This window comes from Hypanus sabinus, chromosome X1 (genome assembly GCF_030144855.1).
Source record: "Hypanus sabinus isolate sHypSab1 chromosome X1, sHypSab1.hap1, whole genome shotgun sequence".
Lineage (NCBI taxonomy): Eukaryota > Metazoa > Chordata > Chondrichthyes > Myliobatiformes > Dasyatidae > Hypanus > Hypanus sabinus.
The window spans coordinates 30,431,350-30,457,115 of record NC_082738.1 but is presented as its reverse complement, the minus strand read 5'-3'; the positions used below and the strand labels follow the sequence as shown (position 1 = coordinate 30,457,115).

At 52.1% G+C, this 25,766-nt stretch overlaps 1 protein-coding gene across 3 annotated transcripts in view; it reads right to left on the bottom strand.

Annotated features, from left to right (window-relative positions):
- dip2bb (disco-interacting protein 2 homolog Bb) overlaps positions 1 to 25,766 on the bottom strand; it is a 142,985-nt gene that overhangs the window by 77,025 nt on the left and 40,194 nt on the right. For all 3 annotated transcript variants that reach the window (XM_059956200.1, XM_059956198.1, XM_059956199.1), the window contains exons 5-20: positions 20,883 to 21,104; positions 20,443 to 20,565; positions 19,856 to 19,984; positions 18,256 to 18,453; positions 17,626 to 17,717; positions 17,242 to 17,352; positions 16,907 to 17,027; positions 16,479 to 16,588; positions 16,107 to 16,209; positions 14,588 to 14,652; positions 13,909 to 14,002; positions 12,864 to 12,983; positions 12,134 to 12,248; positions 6,176 to 6,303; positions 5,465 to 5,601; positions 4,290 to 4,370 (exon numbers count right to left, since the gene is read on the bottom strand). In XM_059956200.1, the coding sequence (XP_059812183.1) occupies positions 4,290 to 4,370; positions 5,465 to 5,601; positions 6,176 to 6,303; positions 12,134 to 12,248; positions 12,864 to 12,983; positions 13,909 to 14,002; positions 14,588 to 14,652; positions 16,107 to 16,209; positions 16,479 to 16,588; positions 16,907 to 17,027; positions 17,242 to 17,352; positions 17,626 to 17,717; positions 18,256 to 18,453; positions 19,856 to 19,984; positions 20,443 to 20,565; positions 20,883 to 21,104 (1,949 nt within the window). The remainder of the gene's footprint in view (positions 1 to 4,289; positions 4,371 to 5,464; positions 5,602 to 6,175; positions 6,304 to 12,133; positions 12,249 to 12,863; positions 12,984 to 13,908; positions 14,003 to 14,587; positions 14,653 to 16,106; positions 16,210 to 16,478; positions 16,589 to 16,906; positions 17,028 to 17,241; positions 17,353 to 17,625; positions 17,718 to 18,255; positions 18,454 to 19,855; positions 19,985 to 20,442; positions 20,566 to 20,882; positions 21,105 to 25,766) is intronic.

Sequence of the window (25,766 nt, the reverse complement as noted above, 5' to 3'; positions counted from 1 at the left end):
GAGCAAAGATCACACACTATGGTACCGGTGGGGACGGGTCTGTCACTGTGTAACACCGGGGTACGGTACCGGTGGGGACGGGTCTGTCGCTGTGTAACACTGGGGTACGGTACCGGTGGGGACGGGTCTGTCGCTGTGTAACACCGGGGTACGGTACCGGTGGGGACGGGTCTGTCACTGTATAACACCGGGGTACGGTACCGGTGGGGACGGGTCTGTCACTGTGTAACTCCAGGGTACTGTACCGGTGAGATCGGGACTGTCACTGTATAACACCGGGGGACAGTACCGGTGGGGATGGGTTTGTCACTGTATAACTCCGGGGTACGGTACCGGTGGGGACGGGTCTGTCACTGTATAACACCGGGGTGCGGTACCGGTGGGGACGGGTCTGTCACTGTGTAACACCGGGGTACGGTACCGGTGGGGACGGGTCTGTCACTGTGTAACACCGGGGTACGGTACCGGTGGGGACGGGTCTGTCACTGTATAACACCGGGGTACGGTACCGGTGGTGACGGGTCTGTCACTGTGTAACACCAGGTTACGGTGCCAGTGGGGACGGGTCTGTCACCATATAAGACTGGGGTACAGTACCAGTGTCCCCTGTTTTTCGAACGTTTGATTTACGACACCCCGCTGTTATGAAAGACCTACGTTAGTTACCTGTTCCCGCAAACAGAAGGTGTTTTCACTGTTATGAAAAAAGGCAATGCCCCCGGAACGGCATTCTAGCCACCATTGCTTAACATGCGTGCCTGTGACCATCTGTGCTTTATGTCGATTTAGTTTCTGCATCCGTTAGCAAGATGAGTTCCAAGGTATTGGAAAAGCCTAAAAGAGCGCGTAAGGATTTTACACTTAGCGTAAAACTAGACATAATTAAGTGTTTTAATCGTGGTGAACGAAGTAAGTACGAAGTGAGTTTGGCTTGTGGAAGTTGACGAAGATGATGTTGAAGAGGTTTTGGCATCCCATGACCAACTGAAAGATGAAGAGCTGATGCAATTGGAAGAGGAAAGGTTAACAATGGAAACCGAATGCAGTAGTGAACGGCCCGAAAGTGAAGTCGTCCAGGAACTGAACGTGAAGCATTTGCGTGAGATTTTCGCTGCGATTGACAACACTACAATCATTGCAGAAGAGTATGACTTTAATTTTGAAAGGGTACGTAGATTTAGGGCATATTTGCAGGATGGTTTGAGTGCTTACAAAGAACTGTATGATAGAAAAATGCACGAGGCTAAGCAGCCAAGCATACTATTGCTTTTCAAGCCTTCCACATCAGCCACAGCAGACGACGAAACTCGACCTTCAATATCGAGGCAGGCAGACATGGAAGGTGACCTGCCTGCCCTGATGGAAACAGACAACGATGAGATGACACCCCAGTCTCCCACCACCCCAACCTCCGACAACTCAGCCTAACACACTATCATCAGTGTGCTCACTGTCTTCCCAATTCCAGTAAGTGAAACTGCACTGTACATACATTATTTCTACTTTATATAGGCTGTGTATTTGGTATGATTTGGCAGCTTCATAGCTTATAGGTTACTGGAAAGAGTGTTTCTGCCGAGAGCCCTTGCGCCAAGCGTTTCTGCCGAGAGCCCTTGCGCCGAGCGTTTCTGCCGAGAGCCCTTGTGCCCAGTGTTTCTGCCGAGAGCCCTTGCGCCGAGTGTGCTGCCGAGAGCCCTTGCGCCGAGTGTGCTGCCGAGAGCCCTTGCGCCGAGCGTTTCTGCCGAGAGCCCTTGCGCCGAGCGTTTCTGCCGAGAGCCCTTGCGCCGAGCGTTTCTGCCGAGAGCCCTTGCGCCGAGCGTTTCTGCCGAGAGCCCTTGTGCCCAGTGTTTCTGCCGAGAGCCCTTGCGCCGAGCGTTTCTGCCGAGAGCCCTTGCGCCGAGCGTTTCTGCCGAGAGCCCTTGCGCCGAGCGTTTCTGCCGAGAGCCCTTGCGCCGAGCGTTTCTGCCGAGAGCCCTTGTGCCCAGTGTTTCTGCCGAGAGCCCTTGTGCCCAGTGTTTCTGCCGAGAGCCCTTGCGCCGAGCGTTTCTGCCGAGAGCCCTTGCGCCGAGCGTTTCTGCCGAGAGCCCTTGTGCCCAGTGTTTCTGCCGAGAGCCCTTGTGCCCAGTGTTTCTGCCGAGAGCCCTTGTGCCCAGTGTTTCTGCCGAGAGCCCTTGCGCCGAGCGTTTCTGCCGAGAGCCCTTGTGCCGAGCGTTTCTGCCGAGAGCCCTTGTGCCGAGCGTTTCTGCCGAGAGCCCTTGCGCCGAGCGTTTCTGCCGAGAGCCCTTGTGCCGAGCGTTTCTGCCGAGAGCCCTTGCGCCGAGTGTTTCTGCCGAGAGCCCTTGTGCCGAGCGTTTCTGCCGAGAGCCCTTGCGCCGAGTGTTTCTGCCGAGAGCCCTTGCGCCGAGTGTTTCTGCCGAGAGCCCTTGCGCCAAGCGTTTCTGCCAGTTTTATATTACTGTTATATTTTTATATTACTGTTATTTTAGGTTTTATGTGTTATTTGGCATGATTTGAGAAGGCAGAATTGGGTGGAGAGGAAAATTAAATCAGCCACAGTACCAGTGGGGACGGGTCTGTCACTGTATAACACCGGGGTACGGTATCGGTGGGGACGGGTCTGTCACTGTATAACATTGGGGTACGGTACCGGTGGGGACGGGTCTGTCACTGTATAACACCGGGGTACGGTACCGGTGGGGACGGGTCTGTCACTGTGTAACACCGGGGTACGGTACCGGTGGGGACGGGTCTGTCACTGTGTAACACCGGGGTACGGTACCGGTGGGGACGGGTCTGTCACTGTGTAACACCGGGGTACGGTACCGGTGGGGACGGGTCTGTCACTGTGTAACACCGGGGTACGGTACCGGTGGGGACGGGTCTGTCACTGTGTAACACCGGGGTACGGTACCGGTGGGGACGGGTCTGTCACTGTGTAACACCGGGGTACGGTACCGGTGGGGACGGGTCTGTCACTGTATAACACCGGGGTACGGTACCGGTGGGGACGGGTCTGTCACTGTATAACACCGGGGTACGGTAACGCTGGGGATGGGTCTGTCACTGTGTAACACTGGGGTACGGTACCGGTGGGGACGGGTCTGTCACTGTGTGACACCGGGGTACGGTACCGGTGGGGACGGGTCTGTCACTGTATAACACCGGGGTACGGTAACGCTGGGGACGGGTCTGTCACTGTGTAACACCGGGGTACGGTACCGGTGGGGACGGGTCTGTCACTGTGTAACACCGGGGTACGGTACCGGTGGGGACGGGTCTGTCACTGTGTGACACCGGGGTACGGTACCGGTGGGGACGGGTCTGTCACTGTATAACACCGGGGTACGGTAACGCTGGGGACGGGTCTGTCACTGTGTAACGCCGGGGTACGGTACCGGTGGGGACGGGTCTGTCACTGTGTGACACCGGGGTACGGTACCGGTGGGGACGGGTCTGTCACTGTGTAACACCGGGGTACGGTACCGGTGGGGACGGGTCTGTCACTGTGTAACACCGGGGTGCGGTACCGGTGGGGACGGGTCTGTCACTGTATAACACCGGGGTGCGGTACCGGTGGGGACGGGTCTGTCACTGTGTAACACCAGGGGTACGGTACCGGTGGGGACGGGTCTGTCACTGTATAACACAGGGGTACGGTACCGGTGGGGACGGGTCTGTCACTGTGTAACACCGGGGTACTGTACCGGTGGGGACGGGTCTGTCACTGTGTAACACCGGGGTACGGTAACGCTGGGGTCGGGTCTGTCACTGTATAACACTGGGGTACGGTACCGGTGGGGACGGGTCTGTCACTGTGTGACACCGGGGTACAGTACCGGTGGGGACGGGTCTGTCACTGTGTGACACCGGGGTACGGTACCGGTGGGGACGGGTCTGTCACTGTGTGACACCGGGGTACGGTACCGGTGGGGACGGGTCTGTCACTGTATAACACCGGGGTACGGTAACGCTGGGGACGGGTCTGTCACTGTGTAACGCCGGGGTACGGTACCGGTGGGGACGGGTCTGTCACTGTGTGACACCGGGGTACGGTACCGGTGGGGACGGGTCTGTCACTGTGTAACACCGGGGTACGGTACCGGTGGGGACGGGTCTGTCACTGTGTAACACCGGGGTGCGGTACCGGTGGGGACGGGTCTGTCACTGTGTAACACCGGGGTACGGTACCGGTGGGGACGGGTCTGTCACTGTATAACACCGGGGTACGGTAGAGCACTGGGGTAGAATACAGGGGTAGAGTACTGCTGGGGATGAGGAGTTATACTCACAGGACTAACAAATCCCAACAATCCTGTCCGTATAAAGGGAGCTTCACTGATGGGAGCGCCCTCAGAGTTGATGGGAAAGACCTGCGATTGGGAGGGGATGAGTTAAAATTTGTGTTTAAAACATGGAGAGTTGGGAAGGGAGGTGGTTGATCGTGGATGAGTTTAAAGAGCGGGAGAACGAGGGGGAGTGATTGTGGGGGGGTTAGGTAGAGAGGAGTGTGGGGTGGGGGCTTTCAAGAGAGTGGGATATTTGGGGAGAGAGCGAGGGCGAGGCAAGTCTGGAGGGAATGAGAGGGAATGGTAGTGTGTGAGAATAAATGGGAGGGGTTGAAGTACAATGCGAGGAATGATAGTTGGAGGGAAAGGGAGAGTCAGGCAGCGGAGGGAGGAAGACGATGGAGAGGTAGAAGGAGGGAGGTATGAAAGTGGAAGGGAGGTTATTTCAAGGAAAATGAAGTAAAATTGGAGGGGGTGGGAGGTGGTCAGAAGGGGAAAGAATGAGATGGGGAGATTGCAGTGCAGAAAGGGAATGAGATGGGGTGTGGAAGCAGAGTAGTGTTTGGTAGGGTGGGGAGTATTCAAATAAACAAAATTGAGGAAGCATGTATTACTATATTTCAGCCAGGCAATAACACTGTTCCCTTTCCAGGCATCTGAACACCCAAAAATCCACCCTGTTGCATTGGACCCAGGGACATGGAGACGAGAACTGTGCACGGTGCTCCGGGTGTGGGTCTGACCCAGGGATAGGGAGACGGGAACTGTGCATGGTGCTCCGAGTGTGGGTCTGACCCAGGGATAGGGAGACGGGAACTGTGCACGGTGTTCCTGGTGTGGGTCTGACCCAGGGATAGGGAGACGGGAACTGTGCACGGCGCTCCCTGTGTTGGTATGACCCAGGGATAGGGAGACAGGAACTGTGCACAGTGCTCCTGGTGTGGGTCTGACCCAGGGACAGGGAGACGGGGACTGTGCATGGTGATCCTGTTCTGGGTCTGACCCAGGGACAGGGAGACGGGGACTGTGCACAGTGCTCCTGGTGTGGGTCTGACCCAGGGATAGGGAGACGGAGACTGTGCACGGTGCTTCCGGTGTGGGTCTGACCCAGGAGCTCCTGAAGAGGTGCCTGCGTCCAATCCACTTGATGCCTCCGCAGCCAGATGTCTCACACTGACCTCAAAGGTGTTGCGGGTCAGGCCAGTCAGTCCGTAATACTGGCAGCCATTCACCCGGTTACTGGTACATATCTCTCCAACCTCGTCAGTCCGGCACAGCTCAGGGGGTCCCTGGAGTCTCACTATGCAAAGCGTAGCTGTGGAGAGAGATAGAGAAAGATGGGGACAGGGATGAGGACAGAAGGAAAGTGCAAGCAGGAGCAAGAGAGTGGGCGAGCGAGAGTGAGGGAAAGGGAGAGCGAGAGATAAAGGGAGATGGAGCAAGAAAGAAAGAGAGAGAGAGAGAAAAAGAAAGATCAAGAGGTGATGTATTGAAGCAGAGAGGGGTTGAAAGGGGATTTTATTAAGATACACAAGCACAACCCATTGCAGCCACCTGCTCTGAGATGAGTTGGGGAACAGAGCCCAGGATACTTACACTGTCTCACCAGATAGATTGCAAGCAGGTTCCCTCCCTCCACCTCCTCCCACCATCTCTCCCTCCAGGACTTCCCCCACGGCCTCCTCTCCCCACACCCCCATCCCTCTCATCCCTACTCTCCGTCCCGTCTTCCCCTCACCCTCCACGTCCCCTTCCCCCCACCCACTCCCATCCTTCTTGCCCCCTTTTCTCACCACCCCCCAAAAATTCTCCCTCATCACTCCCACAGCCCCTCTCCCTTCCTCCATATTCCCACTTCCTCCTCCCTGGCCTCGACTCATCCCACCCACCTCCGGGAAGTGGGGGTCCCACGTCCTGCACAGTCAGTGCGCTGCTCTTGTCCTCAGGGTCAGCGCGGACCAGCCCGTGGCTGAGACCTTCCAAGGAGAGCACAGCCCGGCGATCTCCACATCCCGACCTGCAAGAAGCATTCTCAAGCTCAGCATTCCTGCTCCGGGTCTGCGCCCTCCACGTCCACTCTCTAAAGGCCACCATGCTGCAGTTACACCTTCCCACCCTGCGGAGGAGCTGCAGGACAATGATTCCCATTCAGATTTACTTATCACACACAGCCAAGAGTGTACTGGGGGAGCCTGTTAAGTGTTGCCACACACTCCAGTGCCAATATCGCATGCCCACAATGTTCACCAGAATCTGAACGTTATGCCCAACTCCAATCTACACTCTGTGTGGGGGGAGAAAATCTGGCATCTCTCCATACTTTCCTCCAATCACCTTAATTTTATGCCCCGTCACATTAGCCATGTCCACCCTGGGAAAAAGTCTCTGGCTCTCCACTTGATCTATGCTGCTTATCATCTTATACACCTCTATCAAGTCATCTCTCATCCTCTTTCACTCCAGAGAGAAAAGCCCAAGGTCACTCAACCTGTCCTCATAAGACATGCTCTCCAATCCAGGCAGCATCCTGGCAAATCTCCTCTGCACCCTCTCTAAAGCTTCCACATCTTTGCTCTGATGAGGCATCCAGAACTGAACACAATACTCCAAGTGTGGTCCAATCAGAGTTTTACAGAGCTGCAACATTATCTCACAGCTCTTTAACTCAGTCCCCCAACGAACGAAAGCCAACACCACCCACCTTCTTAACCACCATGGCATCTGTGGTCTTGGATCCCTCTGTTCCTTCACACTGCTAAGAATCCTGCCATTAACCCTGTATTTTTCCTTCAAATTTGACGTTCCAAAGTGAATCACTTCACACTTTCCTGGGGTAAACTCCATCTGTTATTCCTCAGCCCAGCTCTGCATCCTGTTAATATTTTGTTGGATCCTAAGACAACCTTTTTCACTATCCACAACTGCACCGTGTCATCTGCAAACTTACTAACCCACCCTCCCACATCCTCATCCATCAAATCATCTATAAAATCACAAAGGGCAGGGTTCCCAGTACAGATCCCTGTGGAACACCACTGGTCACCAACCTCCAGGCAGAATATGCTCCATCTACAACCACCCTCTGCCTTCTGGAGCAAGCCAATTCTGAATCCACACAGACAATTTTCCCTGGATCCCATGCCTCCTGATTTCCTGAGTGAGCCTGTCATGGGGATCTTGGTCAAACACCTTACTAAAAACCATATACACCCATCCACCACTCTAACTTCATCAAAGAATTCAATCAGGCTCATGAGGCACAATCTACCCCTCACAAAGCCATATTGACTATGCCTAATCAGACTACGCTCCTCATTAATCCTGTCTCAGAACCATAATCAGGTTTAATACCACGGGCACATTCGGTAAAATTTGTTGTTATGCAGCAGCAGTACATTGTAATACACAATAAATTAAATAAGTAGTGCAAAAAGTGGGGAAAATGCAGTGAGATTGTGTTATCACAAGCAAAAGAAAATCTACAGATGCTGGAAATCCAAGCAACACTCACAATGCTGGAAGAACTCAGCAGGCCAGGCAGCATCTATGGAAAAGAGTACAGTCGACATTTCAGGCCGAAACCCTTCGGCAGGAGATAGTGTTCATGGGCTCAATTCCCATTCAGAAATCTGATGGCAAAGGGAAAGAATCTCCAATAGTTTGCCCTCCACTGAAGTAAGACCCACTGGTCTATAATTCCCAGGATTATCCCTACTCTCTTTCTTGAACAAAGGAATAACATTTGCCACCCTCCAGTCATCAGGCACTACTCCTGTGGTCAGTGAGGATGTAAAGATCATCGTCAAAGGTGCAGAAATCTCTTCCCTCACTTCCTGCAGTCACCTGGGGTATATCCTGTCCGGCCCAGGGACTTACCTATCCTAATGTTTTTCATAAGTTCCAGCACACCCTCTGAAAATGTATGATGTTGTGGACATCACTGAATCATGACTGAAAGAAGATTGAAGCTGGAAGTTTAATATCCAAGGATACTCGTTGTATCAAAAGGACAGGAAGGTTGGCAGAAGGGTTGGTTTTGCTCAGTTGGTAAAAAAATGAAATCAAATCATTAGAAAGAGGTGACATCGGGCTGGAAGGTGTTGAATCATTGTGGATAGAGCTAAGGAACTGCAAGGGTAAAAAGACCCTAATGAGAGTTGTATACAGACCCCCAAACAACAGTCAACATGTTGTCTACAAATTACAACAAGAGAAGGAAGACACGTCATGGAGGATTTCAATGTGGGAAAATCAGGTTGATGCTGGATTCCAGGAGGATGAATTTCGATAGGGCCTACAAGATGGCTTTTTAGAGCTACTTGTGGTTGAGCCCACTCGGGGAGCAGCAATTCTGGATTGCGTGTTGTGCAATTAACCAGAATTGATTAGGCAGCTTAAGGTAAAAGAACACTTCGGGCAAGTAATCATAATATGATCGAACTCACCATGAAATTTGAGAAGGAGAAGCTAAAGTCAGATGACAAGGATTACGACTGGAATTTCTGGAAGCAATTCGGAAGGAACAGTATATATACATCACAAAGAGGAAGAAGTATTCTAAAGGAAAGATGACACATTGTGGCTAACAAGAGAAGTGAAAGCCAACATAAAAGCCAAAGAGAGGCCATACAATTGAGCAAAAATTAGTGGGAAGTTCGAGGATTGGAAAGCTTTTAAAACCCAACAGAAGGCAACTAAAAATATGATAAAAGAGGGAATAGATGGAATATGAAGGTGTGCAAAAAGAGGAGACCAAAAGTTTTTTCAGATATATGAAATGCAAAAGAGAGGCGAGAGTGGATATCAGACTGCTGGAAAACAATGTTGGAGAGGTAGGAATGAGGGACAATGAAATGGTGGATGAACTGAATAAGTATTTTGCATCGGTCTTCACTGTGGAAGGCACTAGCAGTACGGAGGAAATTCCAGGTCTCAGGGGTTATGAAGTGTGTGAATTTACTTTAACTAAAGAGAAGACTCTTAAGAAACTGTAAGGTCTGACAGTAGATACGTTACAAGACCAGATGGTAACACCCCAGGGTTCTGAAGGAGGTGGCTGAAGAGATTATGGAGGTACTAGCAATAATTTTTCAAAAATCATTAGATTCTGGAATGGTTCTGAAAGACTGAAAAATTGCAAATGTCACTCCACTCTTCAAGAAGGTAGAGAGGCAGAAGAAAGGAAATTATAGAACAGTTAATTTGACCTCAGTGGCTGGGAAGATGTTGTTGATTATTAAGGATGAGGTTTCGGGGTGCTTGGAGGCATGTGATAAAATAGGCCAAAGTCAGCATGGTTTCCTCAAGGGAAAATCCTACCTGACAAATCTGTTAGAATTCTTTGAAGAAATTACAAGCGGGATAGACAAAGTAGAGTCAGTGGATGTTGTTTACCTGGAATTTCAGAAGCCCTTTGACAAGGTGCTGCACATGAGGCTGTTAAACAAGATAAGAGAGCCCGTGGTATTACAAGAAAGATACGAGGATGGATAGAGCATTGGCTGATTGGCAGGAGCCAAAGAGTGGGAATGAAGTGAGTCTTTTCTGATTGATTGCCAGTGGCTAGTGGTGTCCCACATGGGTCGGTGATGGGATCACTTCTTTTTGGATGCCAGATGATGGAATTGATGGCTTTGTTGCCAGGTTTGCGGATGTTACTAAGATAAATGGAGGGGCAGGTAGTGTTGAGGGAGCAGAGAGGTTGCAAAAGGACTTGGACAGATTAAAAGAATGGGTAAAGAAATGGCTGATGGAATATATGGTCATGGACTTTGGAAAAGTGAAAAAAAGGTGTGGACTATTTTCCAAATGGGGAGCATATCCAGAACCAAAGGGGCAAAGAGAATCCTCGTGCAGGAAGATTCCCTCAAGGTTAACTTGCAGGTTGACTTGGTGGTGAAGAAGGCAAATGCAATGTTAGCATTCATTTCAAGAGGACAAGAATATAAAAGCAAGGATATAATGCTGGGACTAATTCTGCTTATACTTAGAGTATTGTGAGCAGTTTTGGGCCCCTTATCAAAGAAAAGATGCGCTAGCATTGGAGAGGGTCCAGAGGAGGATCACGAGAATCATCCCAGAAATGAAAGGGTTACCTTATGAGACACGCCTGATGTCTTTGAGTCTGTACTTGCTGGAGAGGGGATCTCATTGAAACGCCTATCTAGAGTGGATGTGAAGAGTGTATTTCCTGTAGTTGGGGGGGGGGGGGAGAGAGACAAGTCCAAGGCCAGAGAACAGAGATGAGGAGGAACCTCTTTATCTGGAGGGAGGCGAATCAGTGGAGGCTCGTCATTGAGTAGATTTAAAGCAGTGGCTGATAGGCTTTTCGTCAGTCAGTGTCAAAGGTTACGGGATGAAGACAAGGGACAAAAGGGTTGAAAGGGTTAATAAATGAAATGACAGAGCAGACTCGATGGCTCTTACTGAGAGGTCACCAGTGGCCATCATTTCCTACGTTCACATCCTAGGTGTGTACAGCAGCCTGTCCTGGTCCAATCAAGAAAGCTGACCAACGCCCCTACTTCCTCAGGAAGCTAAATAAATTTGGCATGTCCCTGCTGACTCTCACCAACATTTACTGATGCACCATAGAAAGCATCCTACCTAGATACTTCACGGCTTGGTACAGCAACTGCTCTGCCCGTGACTGTGGAGAGTTGTGGACACGTGTCAGCACATCACAGAAACCAGCCTCCCCTCCATGGACTCTGTCTACACTTCTCACTGTCTCAGTGAAGCTGCCAACATAATCAAAGACCCCCCCTCGCCCCAGACATTCTCTCCTCTCCCACCGGGCAGAAGATACAAAAGCCTGAAAGCACGTCCCACCAGGCTCAAGAACAACTTCTACCCTATTGAATGATCCCCTAGTACGATGAGATGGACTCCAAATCTACCTCTTTATGAAGTTGCATCTTATTGTCTGCCTGGACTGCACTCTCTCTGTAGCTGTGACACTTTATTCTGCATTGTTATTGCTTGCCTTGTTATACCTTAATACCAATGATCTGATCTGTAGGAATAGTGTGTAAGACAAGCTTTTCACTTTATCTCAGTACATGTGACAATAATAAACCAATTCCAATTCCACACCAACACCTTGGGTACCAGAGTAAATCTGAGGGTGCGAAGTCTGAGGTGGAGTTAGTCCATACACTCCACACCCACCACATTACCTCTCCACCGTCGACAGGTCAGGAGTGTGATGGAACACTCCCCACTTGCCCGGGTGGAGTTAGTCCATACACTCCACATCCACCACATTACCTCTCAACCGTCTACAGGTCAAGAGTGTGATGGAACACTCCCCACTTCCCCAGGTGGAGTTAGTCCATACACTCCACATCCACCACATTACCTCTCCACCATCTACAGGTCAGGAGTGTGATGGAACACTCCCCACTTGCCCGGGTGGAGTTAGTCCATACACTCCACATCCACCACATTACCTCTTCACCGCCTACAGGTCAGGAGCGTGATGGAACACTCCCCAATTGCCTGGATTGCCCTTGTCCATACACTCCATATCCACATCATCTTTCAGAAGATCCTAAAATGCAGGAGAAAGATTTGGCTCTTTTGGTCCATTAACTCTGCTGCCCTATTGAACCTTCTCTCTACCCCATTCTCAAAAACTCACCACCCTCTGGCTGAACAAATTCCTCCTCATCCTAGTTTTAAAGGGACATCCCATCATTCTAAGGCTGTGCCCTTGGATCGTGGGCTCTTCCACTGATGGAAACATCCTCTCCACATCCACTCTGTCCCTCCATCTTCCCTCTCCAAAAGAGAGAGAGGGTTTACCAACCCTTCCCCAGAAGGTGAGTGATCCGAGCCACAATTACCTGCGGATGGCCACAGTGAGACCCTCGGGTGAGGAGGCACAGGGACAGATGGCGTCGGGCCTCAGGCCCCGGCTCTGGAAGGCGCTGAGGAAGGCATCACAGGAAGACACGGACCCTGAAGTGGAGAGAAAGAGAGAGTGGGGTGGGAGGAGATTGATGGGCGAGGGGTGGAGATTTTACAGCCGAGAGCAGAGAGGCAGGAGAGTACAGGTTTTGTAGTGGATACAGGGTAGAGCCAGGAGGAACGGGATGGTTGGCAGGGGGATGAGGGGGAGCAAGGTGGAGGTGTGGGGGTGTAAATGTTGTCATGGGTGTCAGTGAGGGCAGGGTAGGGGGTGGCAAATGTTGGGTTAGAAGAAAGAAGGGAGACAGGTGGGGTGGACAGAGGGAGGTGGAGAGGCTGAGGAAGTAGGACAGGAAGAAGAGAATGGGAGTGGGGTTGGGAAGACATCGGAAAAATGGGGGGACGGTGGGTGGGTAGAGAGAAGGGGTCGCGGGGTGGAGAGAGGGCAGGGAAAGGGGGTGAAATAGAGATAAAGAGGGCGTTGGATGGGGGACAAGAGAAAATGGGGGAGGAGAGGTAGAGGAAAAGAGAGATGGGTAGCAATGTGTTGGGGTAGAGAAGTGGGAGGAGGGGTTCTTGGTTGAATGGAAAAGAGATTGACACTGTTGGCCAGGAGCAGGAGGAGCGGTTCTGACAGGAGGGCTACGGGGACCGGGGGCTACTTACATGGATTGGCACCATCGGCCACGATCAGCAGTCGGAGGGAGGAGAGACTGAAGTCCCGGTGCTCCGGTTGGGCGACCATGGCCCAGTGAAGGTCCCGGCATTTCACCAGAGCCACCTTTGCTGTGGGTTATGGGAGGGAGGGGGGAAGGGAGATGGACACGCTGTTAGTCTTCACTGTAACCATCTCCCAGCAACACCAGTCCATCCTACCCATCTCACTAAGTAGCTTCAGGTCCCAGATCAACATCTCAACATCCCAAGGCTAATAGGTCAAGTACAAGGACCTTAGTTACCCCCCATAGCTCCCCAAACCAATTAGATCCAACCTCAATCTCCTCAAACATCTCCCTAATCCGCAGTCTCCAGGGGAGATAATTCCCAAGATCCCCCAACCTCATTTCCATTGAAAGATCTCCCTAGTCCATCCTCCACCGTTCCATCAGAACCAATCGCAAACTCCTTAAACACCTGCCCATCCCGCCCTCCAAAACAAAGTGGAGATGGGCTCTCACTTTCCTCTAATCTACACTGGGTGCAAGTCCCAACATGGTGACCTGCTTCTCCAGGGGCAACCCTTTCACCACCCCTCCTGGGCATCAAGCTGCGAAACATTCTCTGCACTTCTACCCAGTGGGTGTGACATCTCATGAAATGGGGATCACCAAATTGTACCCTGCCCTCTCCAACACACAGGATCGCAAGAGGCTGCAGAGGATCATAAACTCAGCCAGCCCCATCGGGGGCAAATTCTGCACGGCAACATGAATACCATTAACAGGCAATGTTTTCAGAAGCTGGAATCTATCACCAGAAGCCATCAATATACAGGACATGCCCGCTTCTCACTACGGCGATCAGGGAGGAAAAACAGATGCTTGAAGAAGCACACTCAATGTTTTAGAAACAGCTCCTTCCCCACAACAATCACATTTCTGTTTTTCCTCCCTGATGTTTAGTTTTGTAATTATGTAACCAGTCTCTCTGTGTGTCTGTACCCCGAGCTCCCTCTGCTTTGCAGATTTAGGAGTGGGGAGGGGGCATTTACCTTTGTGTGCGGCCACTCTCTGGACCCAGGTGAGAGGTGATGCCTTCATGGCAGCATAAGGAACACTGATGGTGTGGATTTTGTTCATCAGACTCTGAGGGGAGAACACATCCCCAGTGAGACATTGCATGGGAATCCACACACCAGCACTTCCCATAGGAAGGGGCTCCCACCTCATTATGGAGCATAATTGACCCATTCTGCCCATTGATGTCTGACCCCTATTCAATCACAACTGATTTATTTCTTTCTCTCAACCCTTACTCCCCCCCCACTCAGCGATCATGAACCCATCCATCTCTGCCTCTACACACCCAGTGACTTGGCCCCCTCCTCCCAACTCTCCTCTTCCTTCCCCTCCCCCCACTCTGCCTTCCTTCCCTCCTCCCATTCTCACCCCCCACATCTCACTCACTCTCCGACCCTCCACATCCCACCTCTCATCCCTTCTCCCCCACCTCCCTCCTCCTCTCAGCACCTTTCCAATCTCTCTTTCCCACCCACCTCCCTCTTGTCCCTATCCTCCATCCCATCTCCCCTCTTCCTTCCCCCACAGATCTGATGACCAGACCCCCGATCGACATCAGATGCTCGGTAGACCCCAACCATTCTCTCCTGACTGGGAGGAAGCCGACATGTGCCCACCCCCAGCAACCCCCTCCTCATCTCCTGCTCTCACTGTGAGCACGCCATGCCACAGACCCACGTCCTTCTTGAAGTCCAGCACGTTGACCACCGTTTCCCCTGCAGACAAGAGGCCAGAGGCACGGTTAATAGTTCCCTCATCCCAGCCCCTCCCCTCCACCCACGCCGCCCACCAAGGAGAAGAAATCCTCCAAATCCTTCAAAATCTGTGCCTTTCCCATAGATCTCAAGCCCTCAACGTTCCCACCCTTCAATCACGACACACCCTTAAAACTGTGCCCTGTAGTTTTAGACTCCCCTACATGGGGGAAAAAACTGTGACCTTCCACTTTATCTGTGCCCCTCATGGATTTATAAACCTCCATAAAGACACCCTTCAGCCACCTTCACTCCAGGAAAAACAGTCCCAGCCTGTCCAGCCTCTCCTTATTGCTCCAAATGTGAATTTTTTCTGCTCCCTCTCCTGCTCAATCCCATCCACTCTATCACTGCAAGACCAGAACTGTACGCAGTACTCCAGGTGAGGTCACAACAACATCTTGTGTAGCTGGAACATGACATCCCAAACCCTGTACTCAGTGACCTGACTGAAGGCCAGCATGCCAAACGCCTTCTTCACCATTCTGTCCACCACTTGATGGAACCTCCCTACGGTTGATAGGGTGGTTAAGGAGGTGTACAGCATGTCAGAGTGTTATCGTATGAAAGCATATATTAGTCAGGGGATTGAGTTCAAGAGCCATGAGGTAATGTTGCAGATCTATAAAACTCTGGTTAGACCACACTTGGAATATTGTGTACAGTTCTGGTTGTCTCATTGTAGGAAGGATGTGGAAGCTTCAGAGAGGGTGAAGAGGAGATTTACCAGGATGCTGCCTGGATTAGACAGCATGTTCCCAGTGGGAGGTGGTGCTGGCCCACCACCTCGACCACCAAGTCTTGATCATAATCGGGCCGAAACTCCCGAGGACAGGTGGCAGAACAACTGATGATCCCACTGATGATAGCACAGGACAGTTAACATCTTAGTCCACGGGTATTTTCAATTCAATTCTGAGGAAAGGTTGAGCAAGCTAGGGATTTTGTCTTTGGAGCAAAGGAGGATGAGAGGTGACTTGATAGAGGTGTACAAGATGATAAGAGGCAGGGATAGAGTGGACAGCCAAACTTTTCCATGGGCGAAAATGGCTAATACAGGTGGGTATAATTTTTAATGTGACTGGAGGGAGGTATGGGGGGAATGTCAGAGGTAGTTTTTTACTCAGAGTGATGGGCATATAGGTGGTAGAGGCAGATGCATTAGGGATACTCCAACAGGCCAATGGATGATGGAGAAATGGAGGGCTATACTGGTGGGAAGCGTTAGATTGATCTTGCACTAGGTTAAAAGGTTGGCACATCATCACGGGCCGAAGGGCCTACGTTCTAATACTCCATCAAACCTTCTTTGGACGACCTCCAACGTTAGCAGATCCCTTCCCAGGATAAAACGTGGAGTAAATGGGGATAGGGAGGGAGGAAAGGGGTGAGGGGGAAGGGAAGGAGACACGCACCTTCATTGTAGTTGCAAGCTTGCGTTAAGGCCTGGCAGTGTCGTAACAGGGCGATACGCGAGACACAGACACCCATCACGCTGCCTTCCTTACTGGTCTTGTACTGAGGTGAGGAGGAGTGGAGGGGATGGTGGTAGGGTGCAGGAGGAGAGGGAGTGATGGGAAGTGGAGGGGAAGGGGGTGGAGAGGGGGTGGTGAATGCACAGTGAAGGAAAGAGAACTGTGATTAACAAGCATCAGGCTCAACATTCACCGGCTGTCTTTACTCACCTCAACGTAGACCGTTTCGGGGAGCACTATGTGGAGGTGGAGGGAGGTGGGGGTGCAAGGAGAGGGCAACAGCAAGGGGGTATGCAGGGGCCAGTCACTCACCTCGATGTAGGCTGGCTCGGGACCTGCCAGTCGGAATGAGGGTCTCCAGTCCTTGGAGGGTTTGACCAGGTATCGGGAGTCGGTCACCACCCACTTCAGCCGTGGCCACCCTGGGTCACACAAAGTGGTCAGAACATCCTTTCCCTCTCCTGTACCTCTCCTCCCTACATCCTTCCCTTTCTTCCTCCTCCCCTTCCTTTCCCTCCATCCACTTTCATCCTACCCACTTACCCCTCCTCCCCACTCTTCCCTCTCCTGACTACCCCTCTTCTCCCCTTCTCTCCCACTACCCTTTCCTGACACCCTCCCTCCCCTCAGCCCTCCCATCCCTTCTCTCTTCCCTCATCCTACCCACATCCCCACTCCTCCTTCCCCCTCCCCACCCCCATCCCATCCCTCCCAGCGTCCTCGCCCCATCTCCCACTCACCTCTGGAGGGGGTGACCTCGCCCTGACTCTGGGGCAGCCCCTTCAGACAGGCCTCGGTGGTGAGGGCCAAGCTCACCCCACAGCTGCCCAGCAGGAAGCCCAGCTGCGGGTCAGCCGTGTCCTGGGGGGGGGAAGGGGGCAGAGCAGTTAGTCTGTGACTCCCACCCAGCCGGCACACCTCCCACTTCCACCCTCAAACCGCCATCCCAAATCCAGCAAGACAGCAATCCCCACCCAAAGGATCCCATGGCACTCCCCACACCCCAGCTACATGCCCGAGGATAGGAGGATCCCACAGAGCTCTCCGCACCAGTGCCCCTCTGGTAGACACTCACCCTCCGGGTGAGGGGGACCTCAATAGGGACAGGAACCACCTCAGCGAGGAGACAGCCACAGAATGCCACCAGGAACATGGCCGGATCGCTGTTCGGGTAGACCAGAGCCACCTGTGGGAAGTTGAGGGAGGGAAAGATAGATGGGGAAGGATAGGGAGGGTAAGCAAAGACGTTAGTTGACATCCACTGTCTTACCCTTGACTCCTACACACAGCCTCCTTCCTAACTCATCAATTCCATCTTCTGGAAGGGAAAGAGAGAAGTGGGGGAGAGAGAGAGGGAGGGGAAGCATGTTGGGGGGGGGGGTGATGTGGGATGCTGGGGAGGAATGCCGTAAGGAAGGCGAGGAGGATGTGGGGGATGGTGAGGACAGGCAATACTCACCCGGTCTCCGGGGGAAACAGTCACCTCGCTGCGCACACCCAATCTGTGCCGGAGGGTGTAAGCCAGCTTCAGGCTTCGCGTCCACAACTTCCCTGGGAAGGGCAGGAATGCAGAATCATGGGAGGGGCCAGCCCCTGGAAATCACCCCCACTGCTCAATTCCTTCCCTGCTGATCTGCCCCCTTCCTCTTCTCTGTTTCACTGCGCCACACAGCTCTCAATCCCTTGACCTCCCCAATCCTGATACAACATGGCAACTGCTCTGCCCGTGACTGTGGAGAGTTGTGGACACAGCCCCGCTTTCCCATCATTCCTCAATTCCCCCTTCTTTACTCACTGCTCTCCAGCCTCTGTACCCTCTCACCCTCGTCCCCACCCCTTAGCGTTCCTGCACCCCGCCCTTCCTTTCCTCGCCCTGCCTCCTTGTTCTACCTCTCCCTCTCCCCCACTTCCCTTCCCTCCCATCCACCAAACCCATCCCTCTTCTCTTCCCCACACCCTCCCACCTCATCATAGATAACCCTCTGGTATCCCCCAAGCATCCCCTCACAAACAGCACCCTCCCTTCACGCGACTTCCTCTCACCCACCCACTCCAATCCATGCCCACTCTGGTTCCACTGCCCACTAACCGTAGGTGAGAGTGGTCCCAGCCCTCCCACTGGAGTCCAGAGCAGTCAGGCAGGGCGCCTTCCCCTGGGTGGTCCCCCAGCGCTGCAGGGCAGCCTCGAGAGTTGGAGGCCAGTTCCCCACGGCACCCAGGGGCTCCCCACGCACCGGGGCCATGGGACTGCCCTCCGCCCGTGGCTGCTGGGGATCGCTGCTGGGCACTGTGGGAAGACGAGAGAGGCTGGGGGTTTAGTGTGTCCTGGGCAGTATGTACACATGTACACGCGTGTGTGTGTGTGTGTGTGTGTGTGTGTGTGTGTGTGTGTGTGTGTGTGTGTGTGTGTGTGTGTGTGTGTGTGTGTGTATATGTGAGTGTTCAACAACAGTGCCCTGTCACATACCAGTCTTTCTGTGTACCTGTACCCTGAGCTCCCTCTGTTTAAAAACACTCCCCTGTCATTTCCCAGTCTTTCTGTGTCCCTGTACCCCGAATTCTCTCTTCCGTGTCATTTACCAGTCTCTCTGTGTACCTGTACCCCGAGCACACTCTGATCTACAACACTCCCCTGTCATTTCCCAGTCTTTCTGTGTACCTGTACCCCGAATTCTCTCTCCCCTGTCATTTACCAGTCTCTCTGTGTACCTGTACCCCGAACTCTCTCTCCCCTGTCACATACCAGTCTTTCTGTGTACCTGTACCCTGAGCTCCCTCTGTTCAAAAACACTTCCCTGTCATTTCCCGGTCTTTCTGTGTAGCTGTACCCCGAATTCTCTCTCCCCTGTCATTTACCTGTCTCTCTGTGTACCTGTACCCCGAATTCTCTCTCCCGTCATTTACTAGTCTCTCTGTGTCCCTGTACCCCGAGCACACTCTGATCTACAACACTCCCCTGTCATTTCCCAGTCTTTCTGTGTACCTGTACCCCGAATTCTCTCTCCCCTGTCATTTACCAGTCTCTCTGTGTACCTGTGCCCCAAGCTCCCTCTGATCTACAATAGTGCCCTGTCATTTACTGGTCTTTTTGTGTACCAGTACCCCGAATTCTCTCTCCCCTGTCATTTACCAGTCTCTCTGTGTACCTGTACCCTAATCTCCCTCTGATCAACAACTGTGCCCTGTCACATACCAGTCTTTCTGTGTACCTGTACCCTGAGCTCCCTCTGTTTAAAAACACTCCCCTGTCATTTACCAGTCTCTCTGTGTCCCTGTACCCCGAGCACACTCTGATCTACAACACTCCCCTCTCATTTCCCAGTCTTTCTGTGTACCTGTACCCCGAATTCTCTCTCCCCTGTCATTTACCAGTCTCTCTATGTACCTGTGCCGCAAGCTCCCTCTGTTCAAAAACATTCCCTGTCATTTCCCGGTCTTTCTGTGTACCTGTACCCCGAATTCTCTGCCCCCTGTCATTTACCAGTCTCTCTATGTACGTGTGCCCCAAGCTCCCTCTGATTTACAATAGTGCCCTGTCATTTACTGGTCTTTTTGTGTACCAGTACCCTGAATTCTCTCTCCCCTGTCATTTACCTGTCTGTCTGTGTACCTGTACCCCACGCTCCCTCTGATCTACAACAGTACAAGTGTTCCCCTTGTCCCGACGCACCACCCCACCCCACCTCCACCTTCAACAATCTCCTGCGAGTCGTCGAGGAAGAAGTCAGCGAGCGGCGGGCGCTTTGGACGGCGAAGGGTGTTCACCAACTGTTGGATCTTCACCGACACACGGCTGTTCACTGGGGGAGGGGAGGGGGCTGAGTGTAGAGAAGGAGAGAAGGGATGGGATGGGGTGTGGGTGGGAAGAGAGGTGATGCGGGGAAGAGATGGAGGGCAGAAAGGGGTAAAACAAATGCCTTATCAACACCCACCAATTGCAGGTCAGAGCGGTCAGTTCCCCCTTGCCCTTGCTGTTAACCCATTCCCCAACCACTACCCCTCCCCTCCTTACCCCAGTCCCCTTGGACAGACAGTGTACAGATGCCCCACATGACCTTCTCCTGTCCCCTCCGCAGTCCCCCGACCCTCCCATCATTCTCCTCTGCTCAAGTTCCTTCCACCCTGTCCCGTCCCCACTTATGCCTCACATCCTCCTGATCCCCAGGTCAGACAGTGCACAGAGGTTCCCCCCCCCCACTCAATGACCCCGATCTGACCCTCTCCCAGCCCTCCTCCTCCTCCCCTGTCCCTGCCCCTCAATGCCCACCCCAGTCACCTGCTGCTGTGTCTAGGACGGGCTCCTGGCTCAGACGGTGCACAGATGGGGGTCGCTGGTCCTGGCTCCCCAGACCCTCCGACCCAGGCGTGGAGCTGACATCTGGGGGTGCCGTCTGGTTCTCTGTGGTGTGCGGGGGGGGGTTAATAGGGAGAGGAGGGTGAAAAGGGAGAACGAGCAGTGAAAGGGAGCGGGTTTGAGAAGGGTGGGAGGAGGCAGAACAAGGTTTTGAGTCGGGAGTAGGGAGCGAAGATAAGGAGCAGGTTCAACAGTGAGAAAAACTTAACACATAGCCAGTGATATGGTGGGGGGGGTGGAAGAGGGGATATGGGGAGGGTGGGTACGCTGATGAGGAGAGGGAGAGGCAAGGAAGAACTGAGGAAAGGGGAGGCCACTGGAGTCAGAAATGTCGAAAGGAGAGAAGTAAAAACACATCTCACCAGTGCGTGGGAAGGCAGCGACATCTCCCAGCAGAGCCCCACCTGGTGAAGAACCCCTCCCCTCACTGTACGACAGGGTGGACGAGGCAGATGAGGAGGAGGTGGAGGAGCCCTGCACTGATTGGTTGATCCAGTGGTCTGAGGTCGCAGTGTCTTGGGAGACCCCTGGATGCACACCACCGGTACCAAGCGACCCCTCGTCCTCAGAGGCACTGGACGTGTCTGTGGAGAGAGAGGGGCAGTCAGACCACAGGGCGCAGGTACACAGAGAGACAGGTAAATGACAGGGGAGTGTTGTAGATCAGAGGGAGCTTGGGGTACAGGTACACAGAGAGAGACTGGTAAATGACAGGGGAGAGAGAATTTGGGGTACAGGTGCACAGAAAGACTGGTAAATGACAGTGTACTGTTGCAGATCAGAGGGAGCGTGGGGCACAGGTACACAGACAGACAGGTAAATGACAGGGGAGAGAGAATTCAGGGTACTGGTACACAAAAAGACCAGTAAATGACAGGGCACTATTGTAGATCAGAGGGAGCTTGGGGCACAGGTACACAGAGAGACTGGTAAATGACAGGGGGCAGAGAATTCGGGGTACAGGTACACAGAAAGACCAGAAAATGACAGGGAAGTGTTTTTGAACAGAGGGAGCTCAGGGTACAGGTACACAGAAAAACCGGTAAATGACAGGGCACTGTTGTTGATCAGAGAAAGATTAGGGTACAGGTACACAGAGAGACTGGTAAATGACAGGGGAGAGAGAATTCGGGGTACAGGTACACAGAGAGACAGGTAAATGACAGGGGAGAGAGAATTCAGGGTACAGGTACACAGAGAGACAGGTAAATGACAGGGGAGAGAGAATACGGGGTACAGGTACACAGAGAGACTGGTAAATGACAGGGGAGTGTTTTTAAACAGAGGGAGCTCAGGGTACAGGTACACAGAAAGACTGGTATGTGACAGGGCACAGTTGTTGATCAGAGAAAGATTAGGGTACAGGTACACAGAGAGACTGGTAAATGACAGGGGAGAGAGAATTCGGGGTACAGGTACACAGAGAGACTAGTAAATGACAGGGGAGAGAGAATTCGGGGTACAGGTACACAGACAGACAGGTAAATGACAGGGGAGAGAGAATTCGGGGTACAGGTACACAGAGAGACAGGTAAATGACAGGGGAGAGAGAATTCGGGATACAGGTACACAGAGAGACAGGTAAATGACAGGGGAGAGAGAATTCGGGATACAGGTACACAGAGAGACTGGTAAATGACAGGGGAGTGTTGTAGATCAGAGTGTGCTCAGGGTACAGGGACACAGAAAGACCGGGAAATGTCAGGGGAGTGTTTTTGAACAGAGGGAGCTCAGGGTACAGGTATACAGAAAGACTGGTATGTGACAGGGCACTGTTGTAGATCACAGGGAGATTAGGGTACAGGTACACAGAGAGACTGGTAAATGATAGGGGAGAGAGAATTCGGGGTACATGTACACAGAAAGACCGGTATGTGACGGGGCACTGTTGTTGATCAGAGAGAGATTAGGGTACAGGTACATAGAGAGACTGGTAAATGACAGGGGGCAGAGAATTCGGGGTACAGCTACACAGAAAGACCGGGAAATGACAGGGAAGTGTTTTTGGACAGAGGGAGCTCAGTGTACAGGTACACAGAAAGATTGGTATGTGACAGGGGAGTGTTGTAGATCAGAGTGTGCTCAGGGTACAGGTACACAGAGAGACCGGGAAATGACAGGGTAGTGTTTTTAAACAGAGGGAGCTCAGGGTACAGGTACACAGAAAGACCGGGAAATGACAGGGAAGTGTTTTTGAACAGAGGGAGCTCAGTGTACAGGTACACAGAAAGACTGGTATGTGACAGGGGAGTGTTGTAGATCAGAGTGTGCTCAGGGTACAGGTACACAGAGAGACTGGTAAATGACAGGGGGCAGAGAATTCGGGGTACAGCTACACAGAAAGACCGGGAAATGACAGGGAAGTGTTTTTGAACAGAGGGAGCTCAGTGTACAGGTACACAGAAAGACCAGTAAATGACAGGGGAGTGTTGTAGATCAGAGTGTGCTCGGGGTACAGGTACACAGAGAGACCGGTGAATGACAGGGCACTATTTTAGATCAGTGGGAGCTTGGGGTACAGGTGCAAAGAGAGACTGGTAAATGACAGGGGAGAGAGAATTCGGGGTACAGGTACACAGAAAGTCCGGTAAATGACAGGGGAGTGTTGTAGATCAGAGTGTGCTTGGGGTACAGGGACACAGAGAGACCGGGAAATGACAGGGGAGAGAGAATTCAGGGTACTGGTACACAAAAAGACCAGTAAATGACAGGGCACTGTTGTAAATCAGAGGGAGCTTGGGGCACACGTACATAGAGAGACTGGTAAATGACAGGGGGCAGAGAATTCGGGGTACAGGTACACAGAAAGACCGGGAAATGACAGGGAATGTTTTTGAACAGAGGGAGCTTGCGGCACAGGTACATAGAGAGACTGGTAAATGACAGGGGAGAGAGAATTCGGGGTACAGGTACACAGAAAGACCAGTAAATGAGAGGGGAGTGTTGTAGATCAGAGTGTGCTCGGGGTACAGGGACACAGAAAGACCGGGAAATGACAGGGGAGTGTTTTTAAACAGAGGGAGCTCAGGGTACAGGTACACAGAAAGACTGGTATGTGACAGGGCACTGTTGTTGATCAGAGAAAGATTAGGGTACAGGTACACAGAGAGACTGGTAAATGACAGGGGAGAGAGAATTCGGGGTACAGGTACACAGAAAGACCAGGAAATGACAGGGAAGTGTTTTTGAACAGAGGGAGCTCAGGGTACAGGTACACAGAAAGACTGGTATGTGACAGGGGAGAGAGAGTTCGGGGTACAGGTACACAGAGAGACAGGTAAATAACAGAGGAGAGAGAATTCGGGGTACAGGTACACAGAGAGACAGTTAAATGACAGGGGAGAGAGAATTCGGGGTACAGGTGCACAGAAAGACTAGAAAATGACAGTGTACTGTTGTAGATCAGAGGGAGCGTGGGGTACAGGTACACAGACAGACAGGTAAATGACAGGGGAGAGAGAATTCAGGGTACTGGTACACAAAAAGACCAGTAAATGACAGGGCACTATTGTAGATCAGAGGGAGCTTGGGGCACAGGTACACAGAGAGACTGGTAAATGACAGGGGGCAGAGAATTCGGGGTACAGGTACACAGAAAGACCAGAAAATGACAGGGAAGTGTTTTTGAACAGAGGGAGCTCAGGGTACAGGTACACAGAAAAACCGGTAAATGACAGGGCACTATTTTAGATCAGAGGGAGCTTGGGGCACAGGTACATAGAGAGACTGGCAAGTGACAGGGGAGAGAGAATTCGGGGTACAGGTACACAGAAAGACCAGTAAATGACAGGGCACTGTTGTAGATCAGAGGGAGCTTGGGGTACAGGTACACAGAAAGACTGGTAAATGATAGGGGAGAGAGAATTCGGGGTACAGGTACACAGAAAGACTGGGAAATGACAGGGGAGTGTTGTAGATCAGAGTGTGCTCGGGGTACAGGGACACAGAGAGACTAGTAAATGACAGGGGAGAGAGAATTCGGGGTACAGGTACACAGAGAGACAGGTAAATGACAGCGGAGAGAGAATTCGGGGTACAGCTACACAGAAAGACCGGGAAATGACAGGGAAGTGTTTTTGAACAGAGGGAGCTCAGGGTACAGGTACACAGAAAGACTGGTATGTGACAGGGGAGAGAGAGTTCGGGGTACAGGTACACAGAGAGACTGGTAAATGACAGGGGAGAGAGAATTCGGGGTACAGGTACACAGAAAGACTGGGAAATGACAGGGGAGTGTTGTAGATCAGAGTGTGCTCGGGGTACAGGGACACAGAGAGACTAGTAAATGACAGGGGAGAGAGAATTCGGGGTACAGCTACACAGAAAGACCGGGAAATGACAGGGAAGTGTTTTTGAACAGAGGGAGCTCAGTGTACAGGTACACAGAAAGACCAGTAAATGACAGGGGAGTGTTGTAGATCAGAGTGTGCTCAGGGTACAGGGACACAGAAAAACCGGTAAATGACAGGGCACTATTTTAGATCAGTGGGAGCTTGGGGTACAGGTACAAAGAGAGACTGGTAAATGACAGGGGAGAGAAAATTCGGGGTACAGGTACACAGAAAGACTGGGAAATGACAGGGGAGTGTTTTTAAACAGAGGGAGCTCAGGGTACAGGTACACAGAAAGACTGGTATGTGACAGGGCACAGTTGTTGATCAGAGAAAGATTAGGGTACAGGTACACAGAGAGACTGGTAAATGACAGGGGAGAGAGAATTCGGGGTACAGGTACACAGAGAGACTAGTAAATGACAGGGGAGAGAGAATTCGGGGTACAGGTACACAGACAGACAGGTAAATGACAGGGGAGAGAGAATTCGGGGTACAGGTACACAGAGAGACAGGTAAATGACAGGGGAGAGAGAATTCGGGATACAGGTACACAGAGAGACAGGTAAATGACAGGGGAGAGAGAATTCGGGATACAGGTACACAGAGAGACTGGTAAATGACAGGGGAGTGTTGTAGATCAGAGTGTGCTCAGGGTACAGGGACACAGAAAGACCGGGAAATGTCAGGGGAGTGTTTTTGAACAGAGGGAGCTCAGGGTACAGGTATACAGAAAGACTGGTATGTGACAGGGCACTGTTGTAGATCACAGGGAGATTAGGGTACAGGTACACAGAGAGACTGGTAAATGATAGGGGAGAGAGAATTCGGGGTACATGTACACAGAAAGACCGGTATGTGACGGGGCACTGTTGTTGATCAGAGAGAGATTAGGGTACAGGTACATAGAGAGAC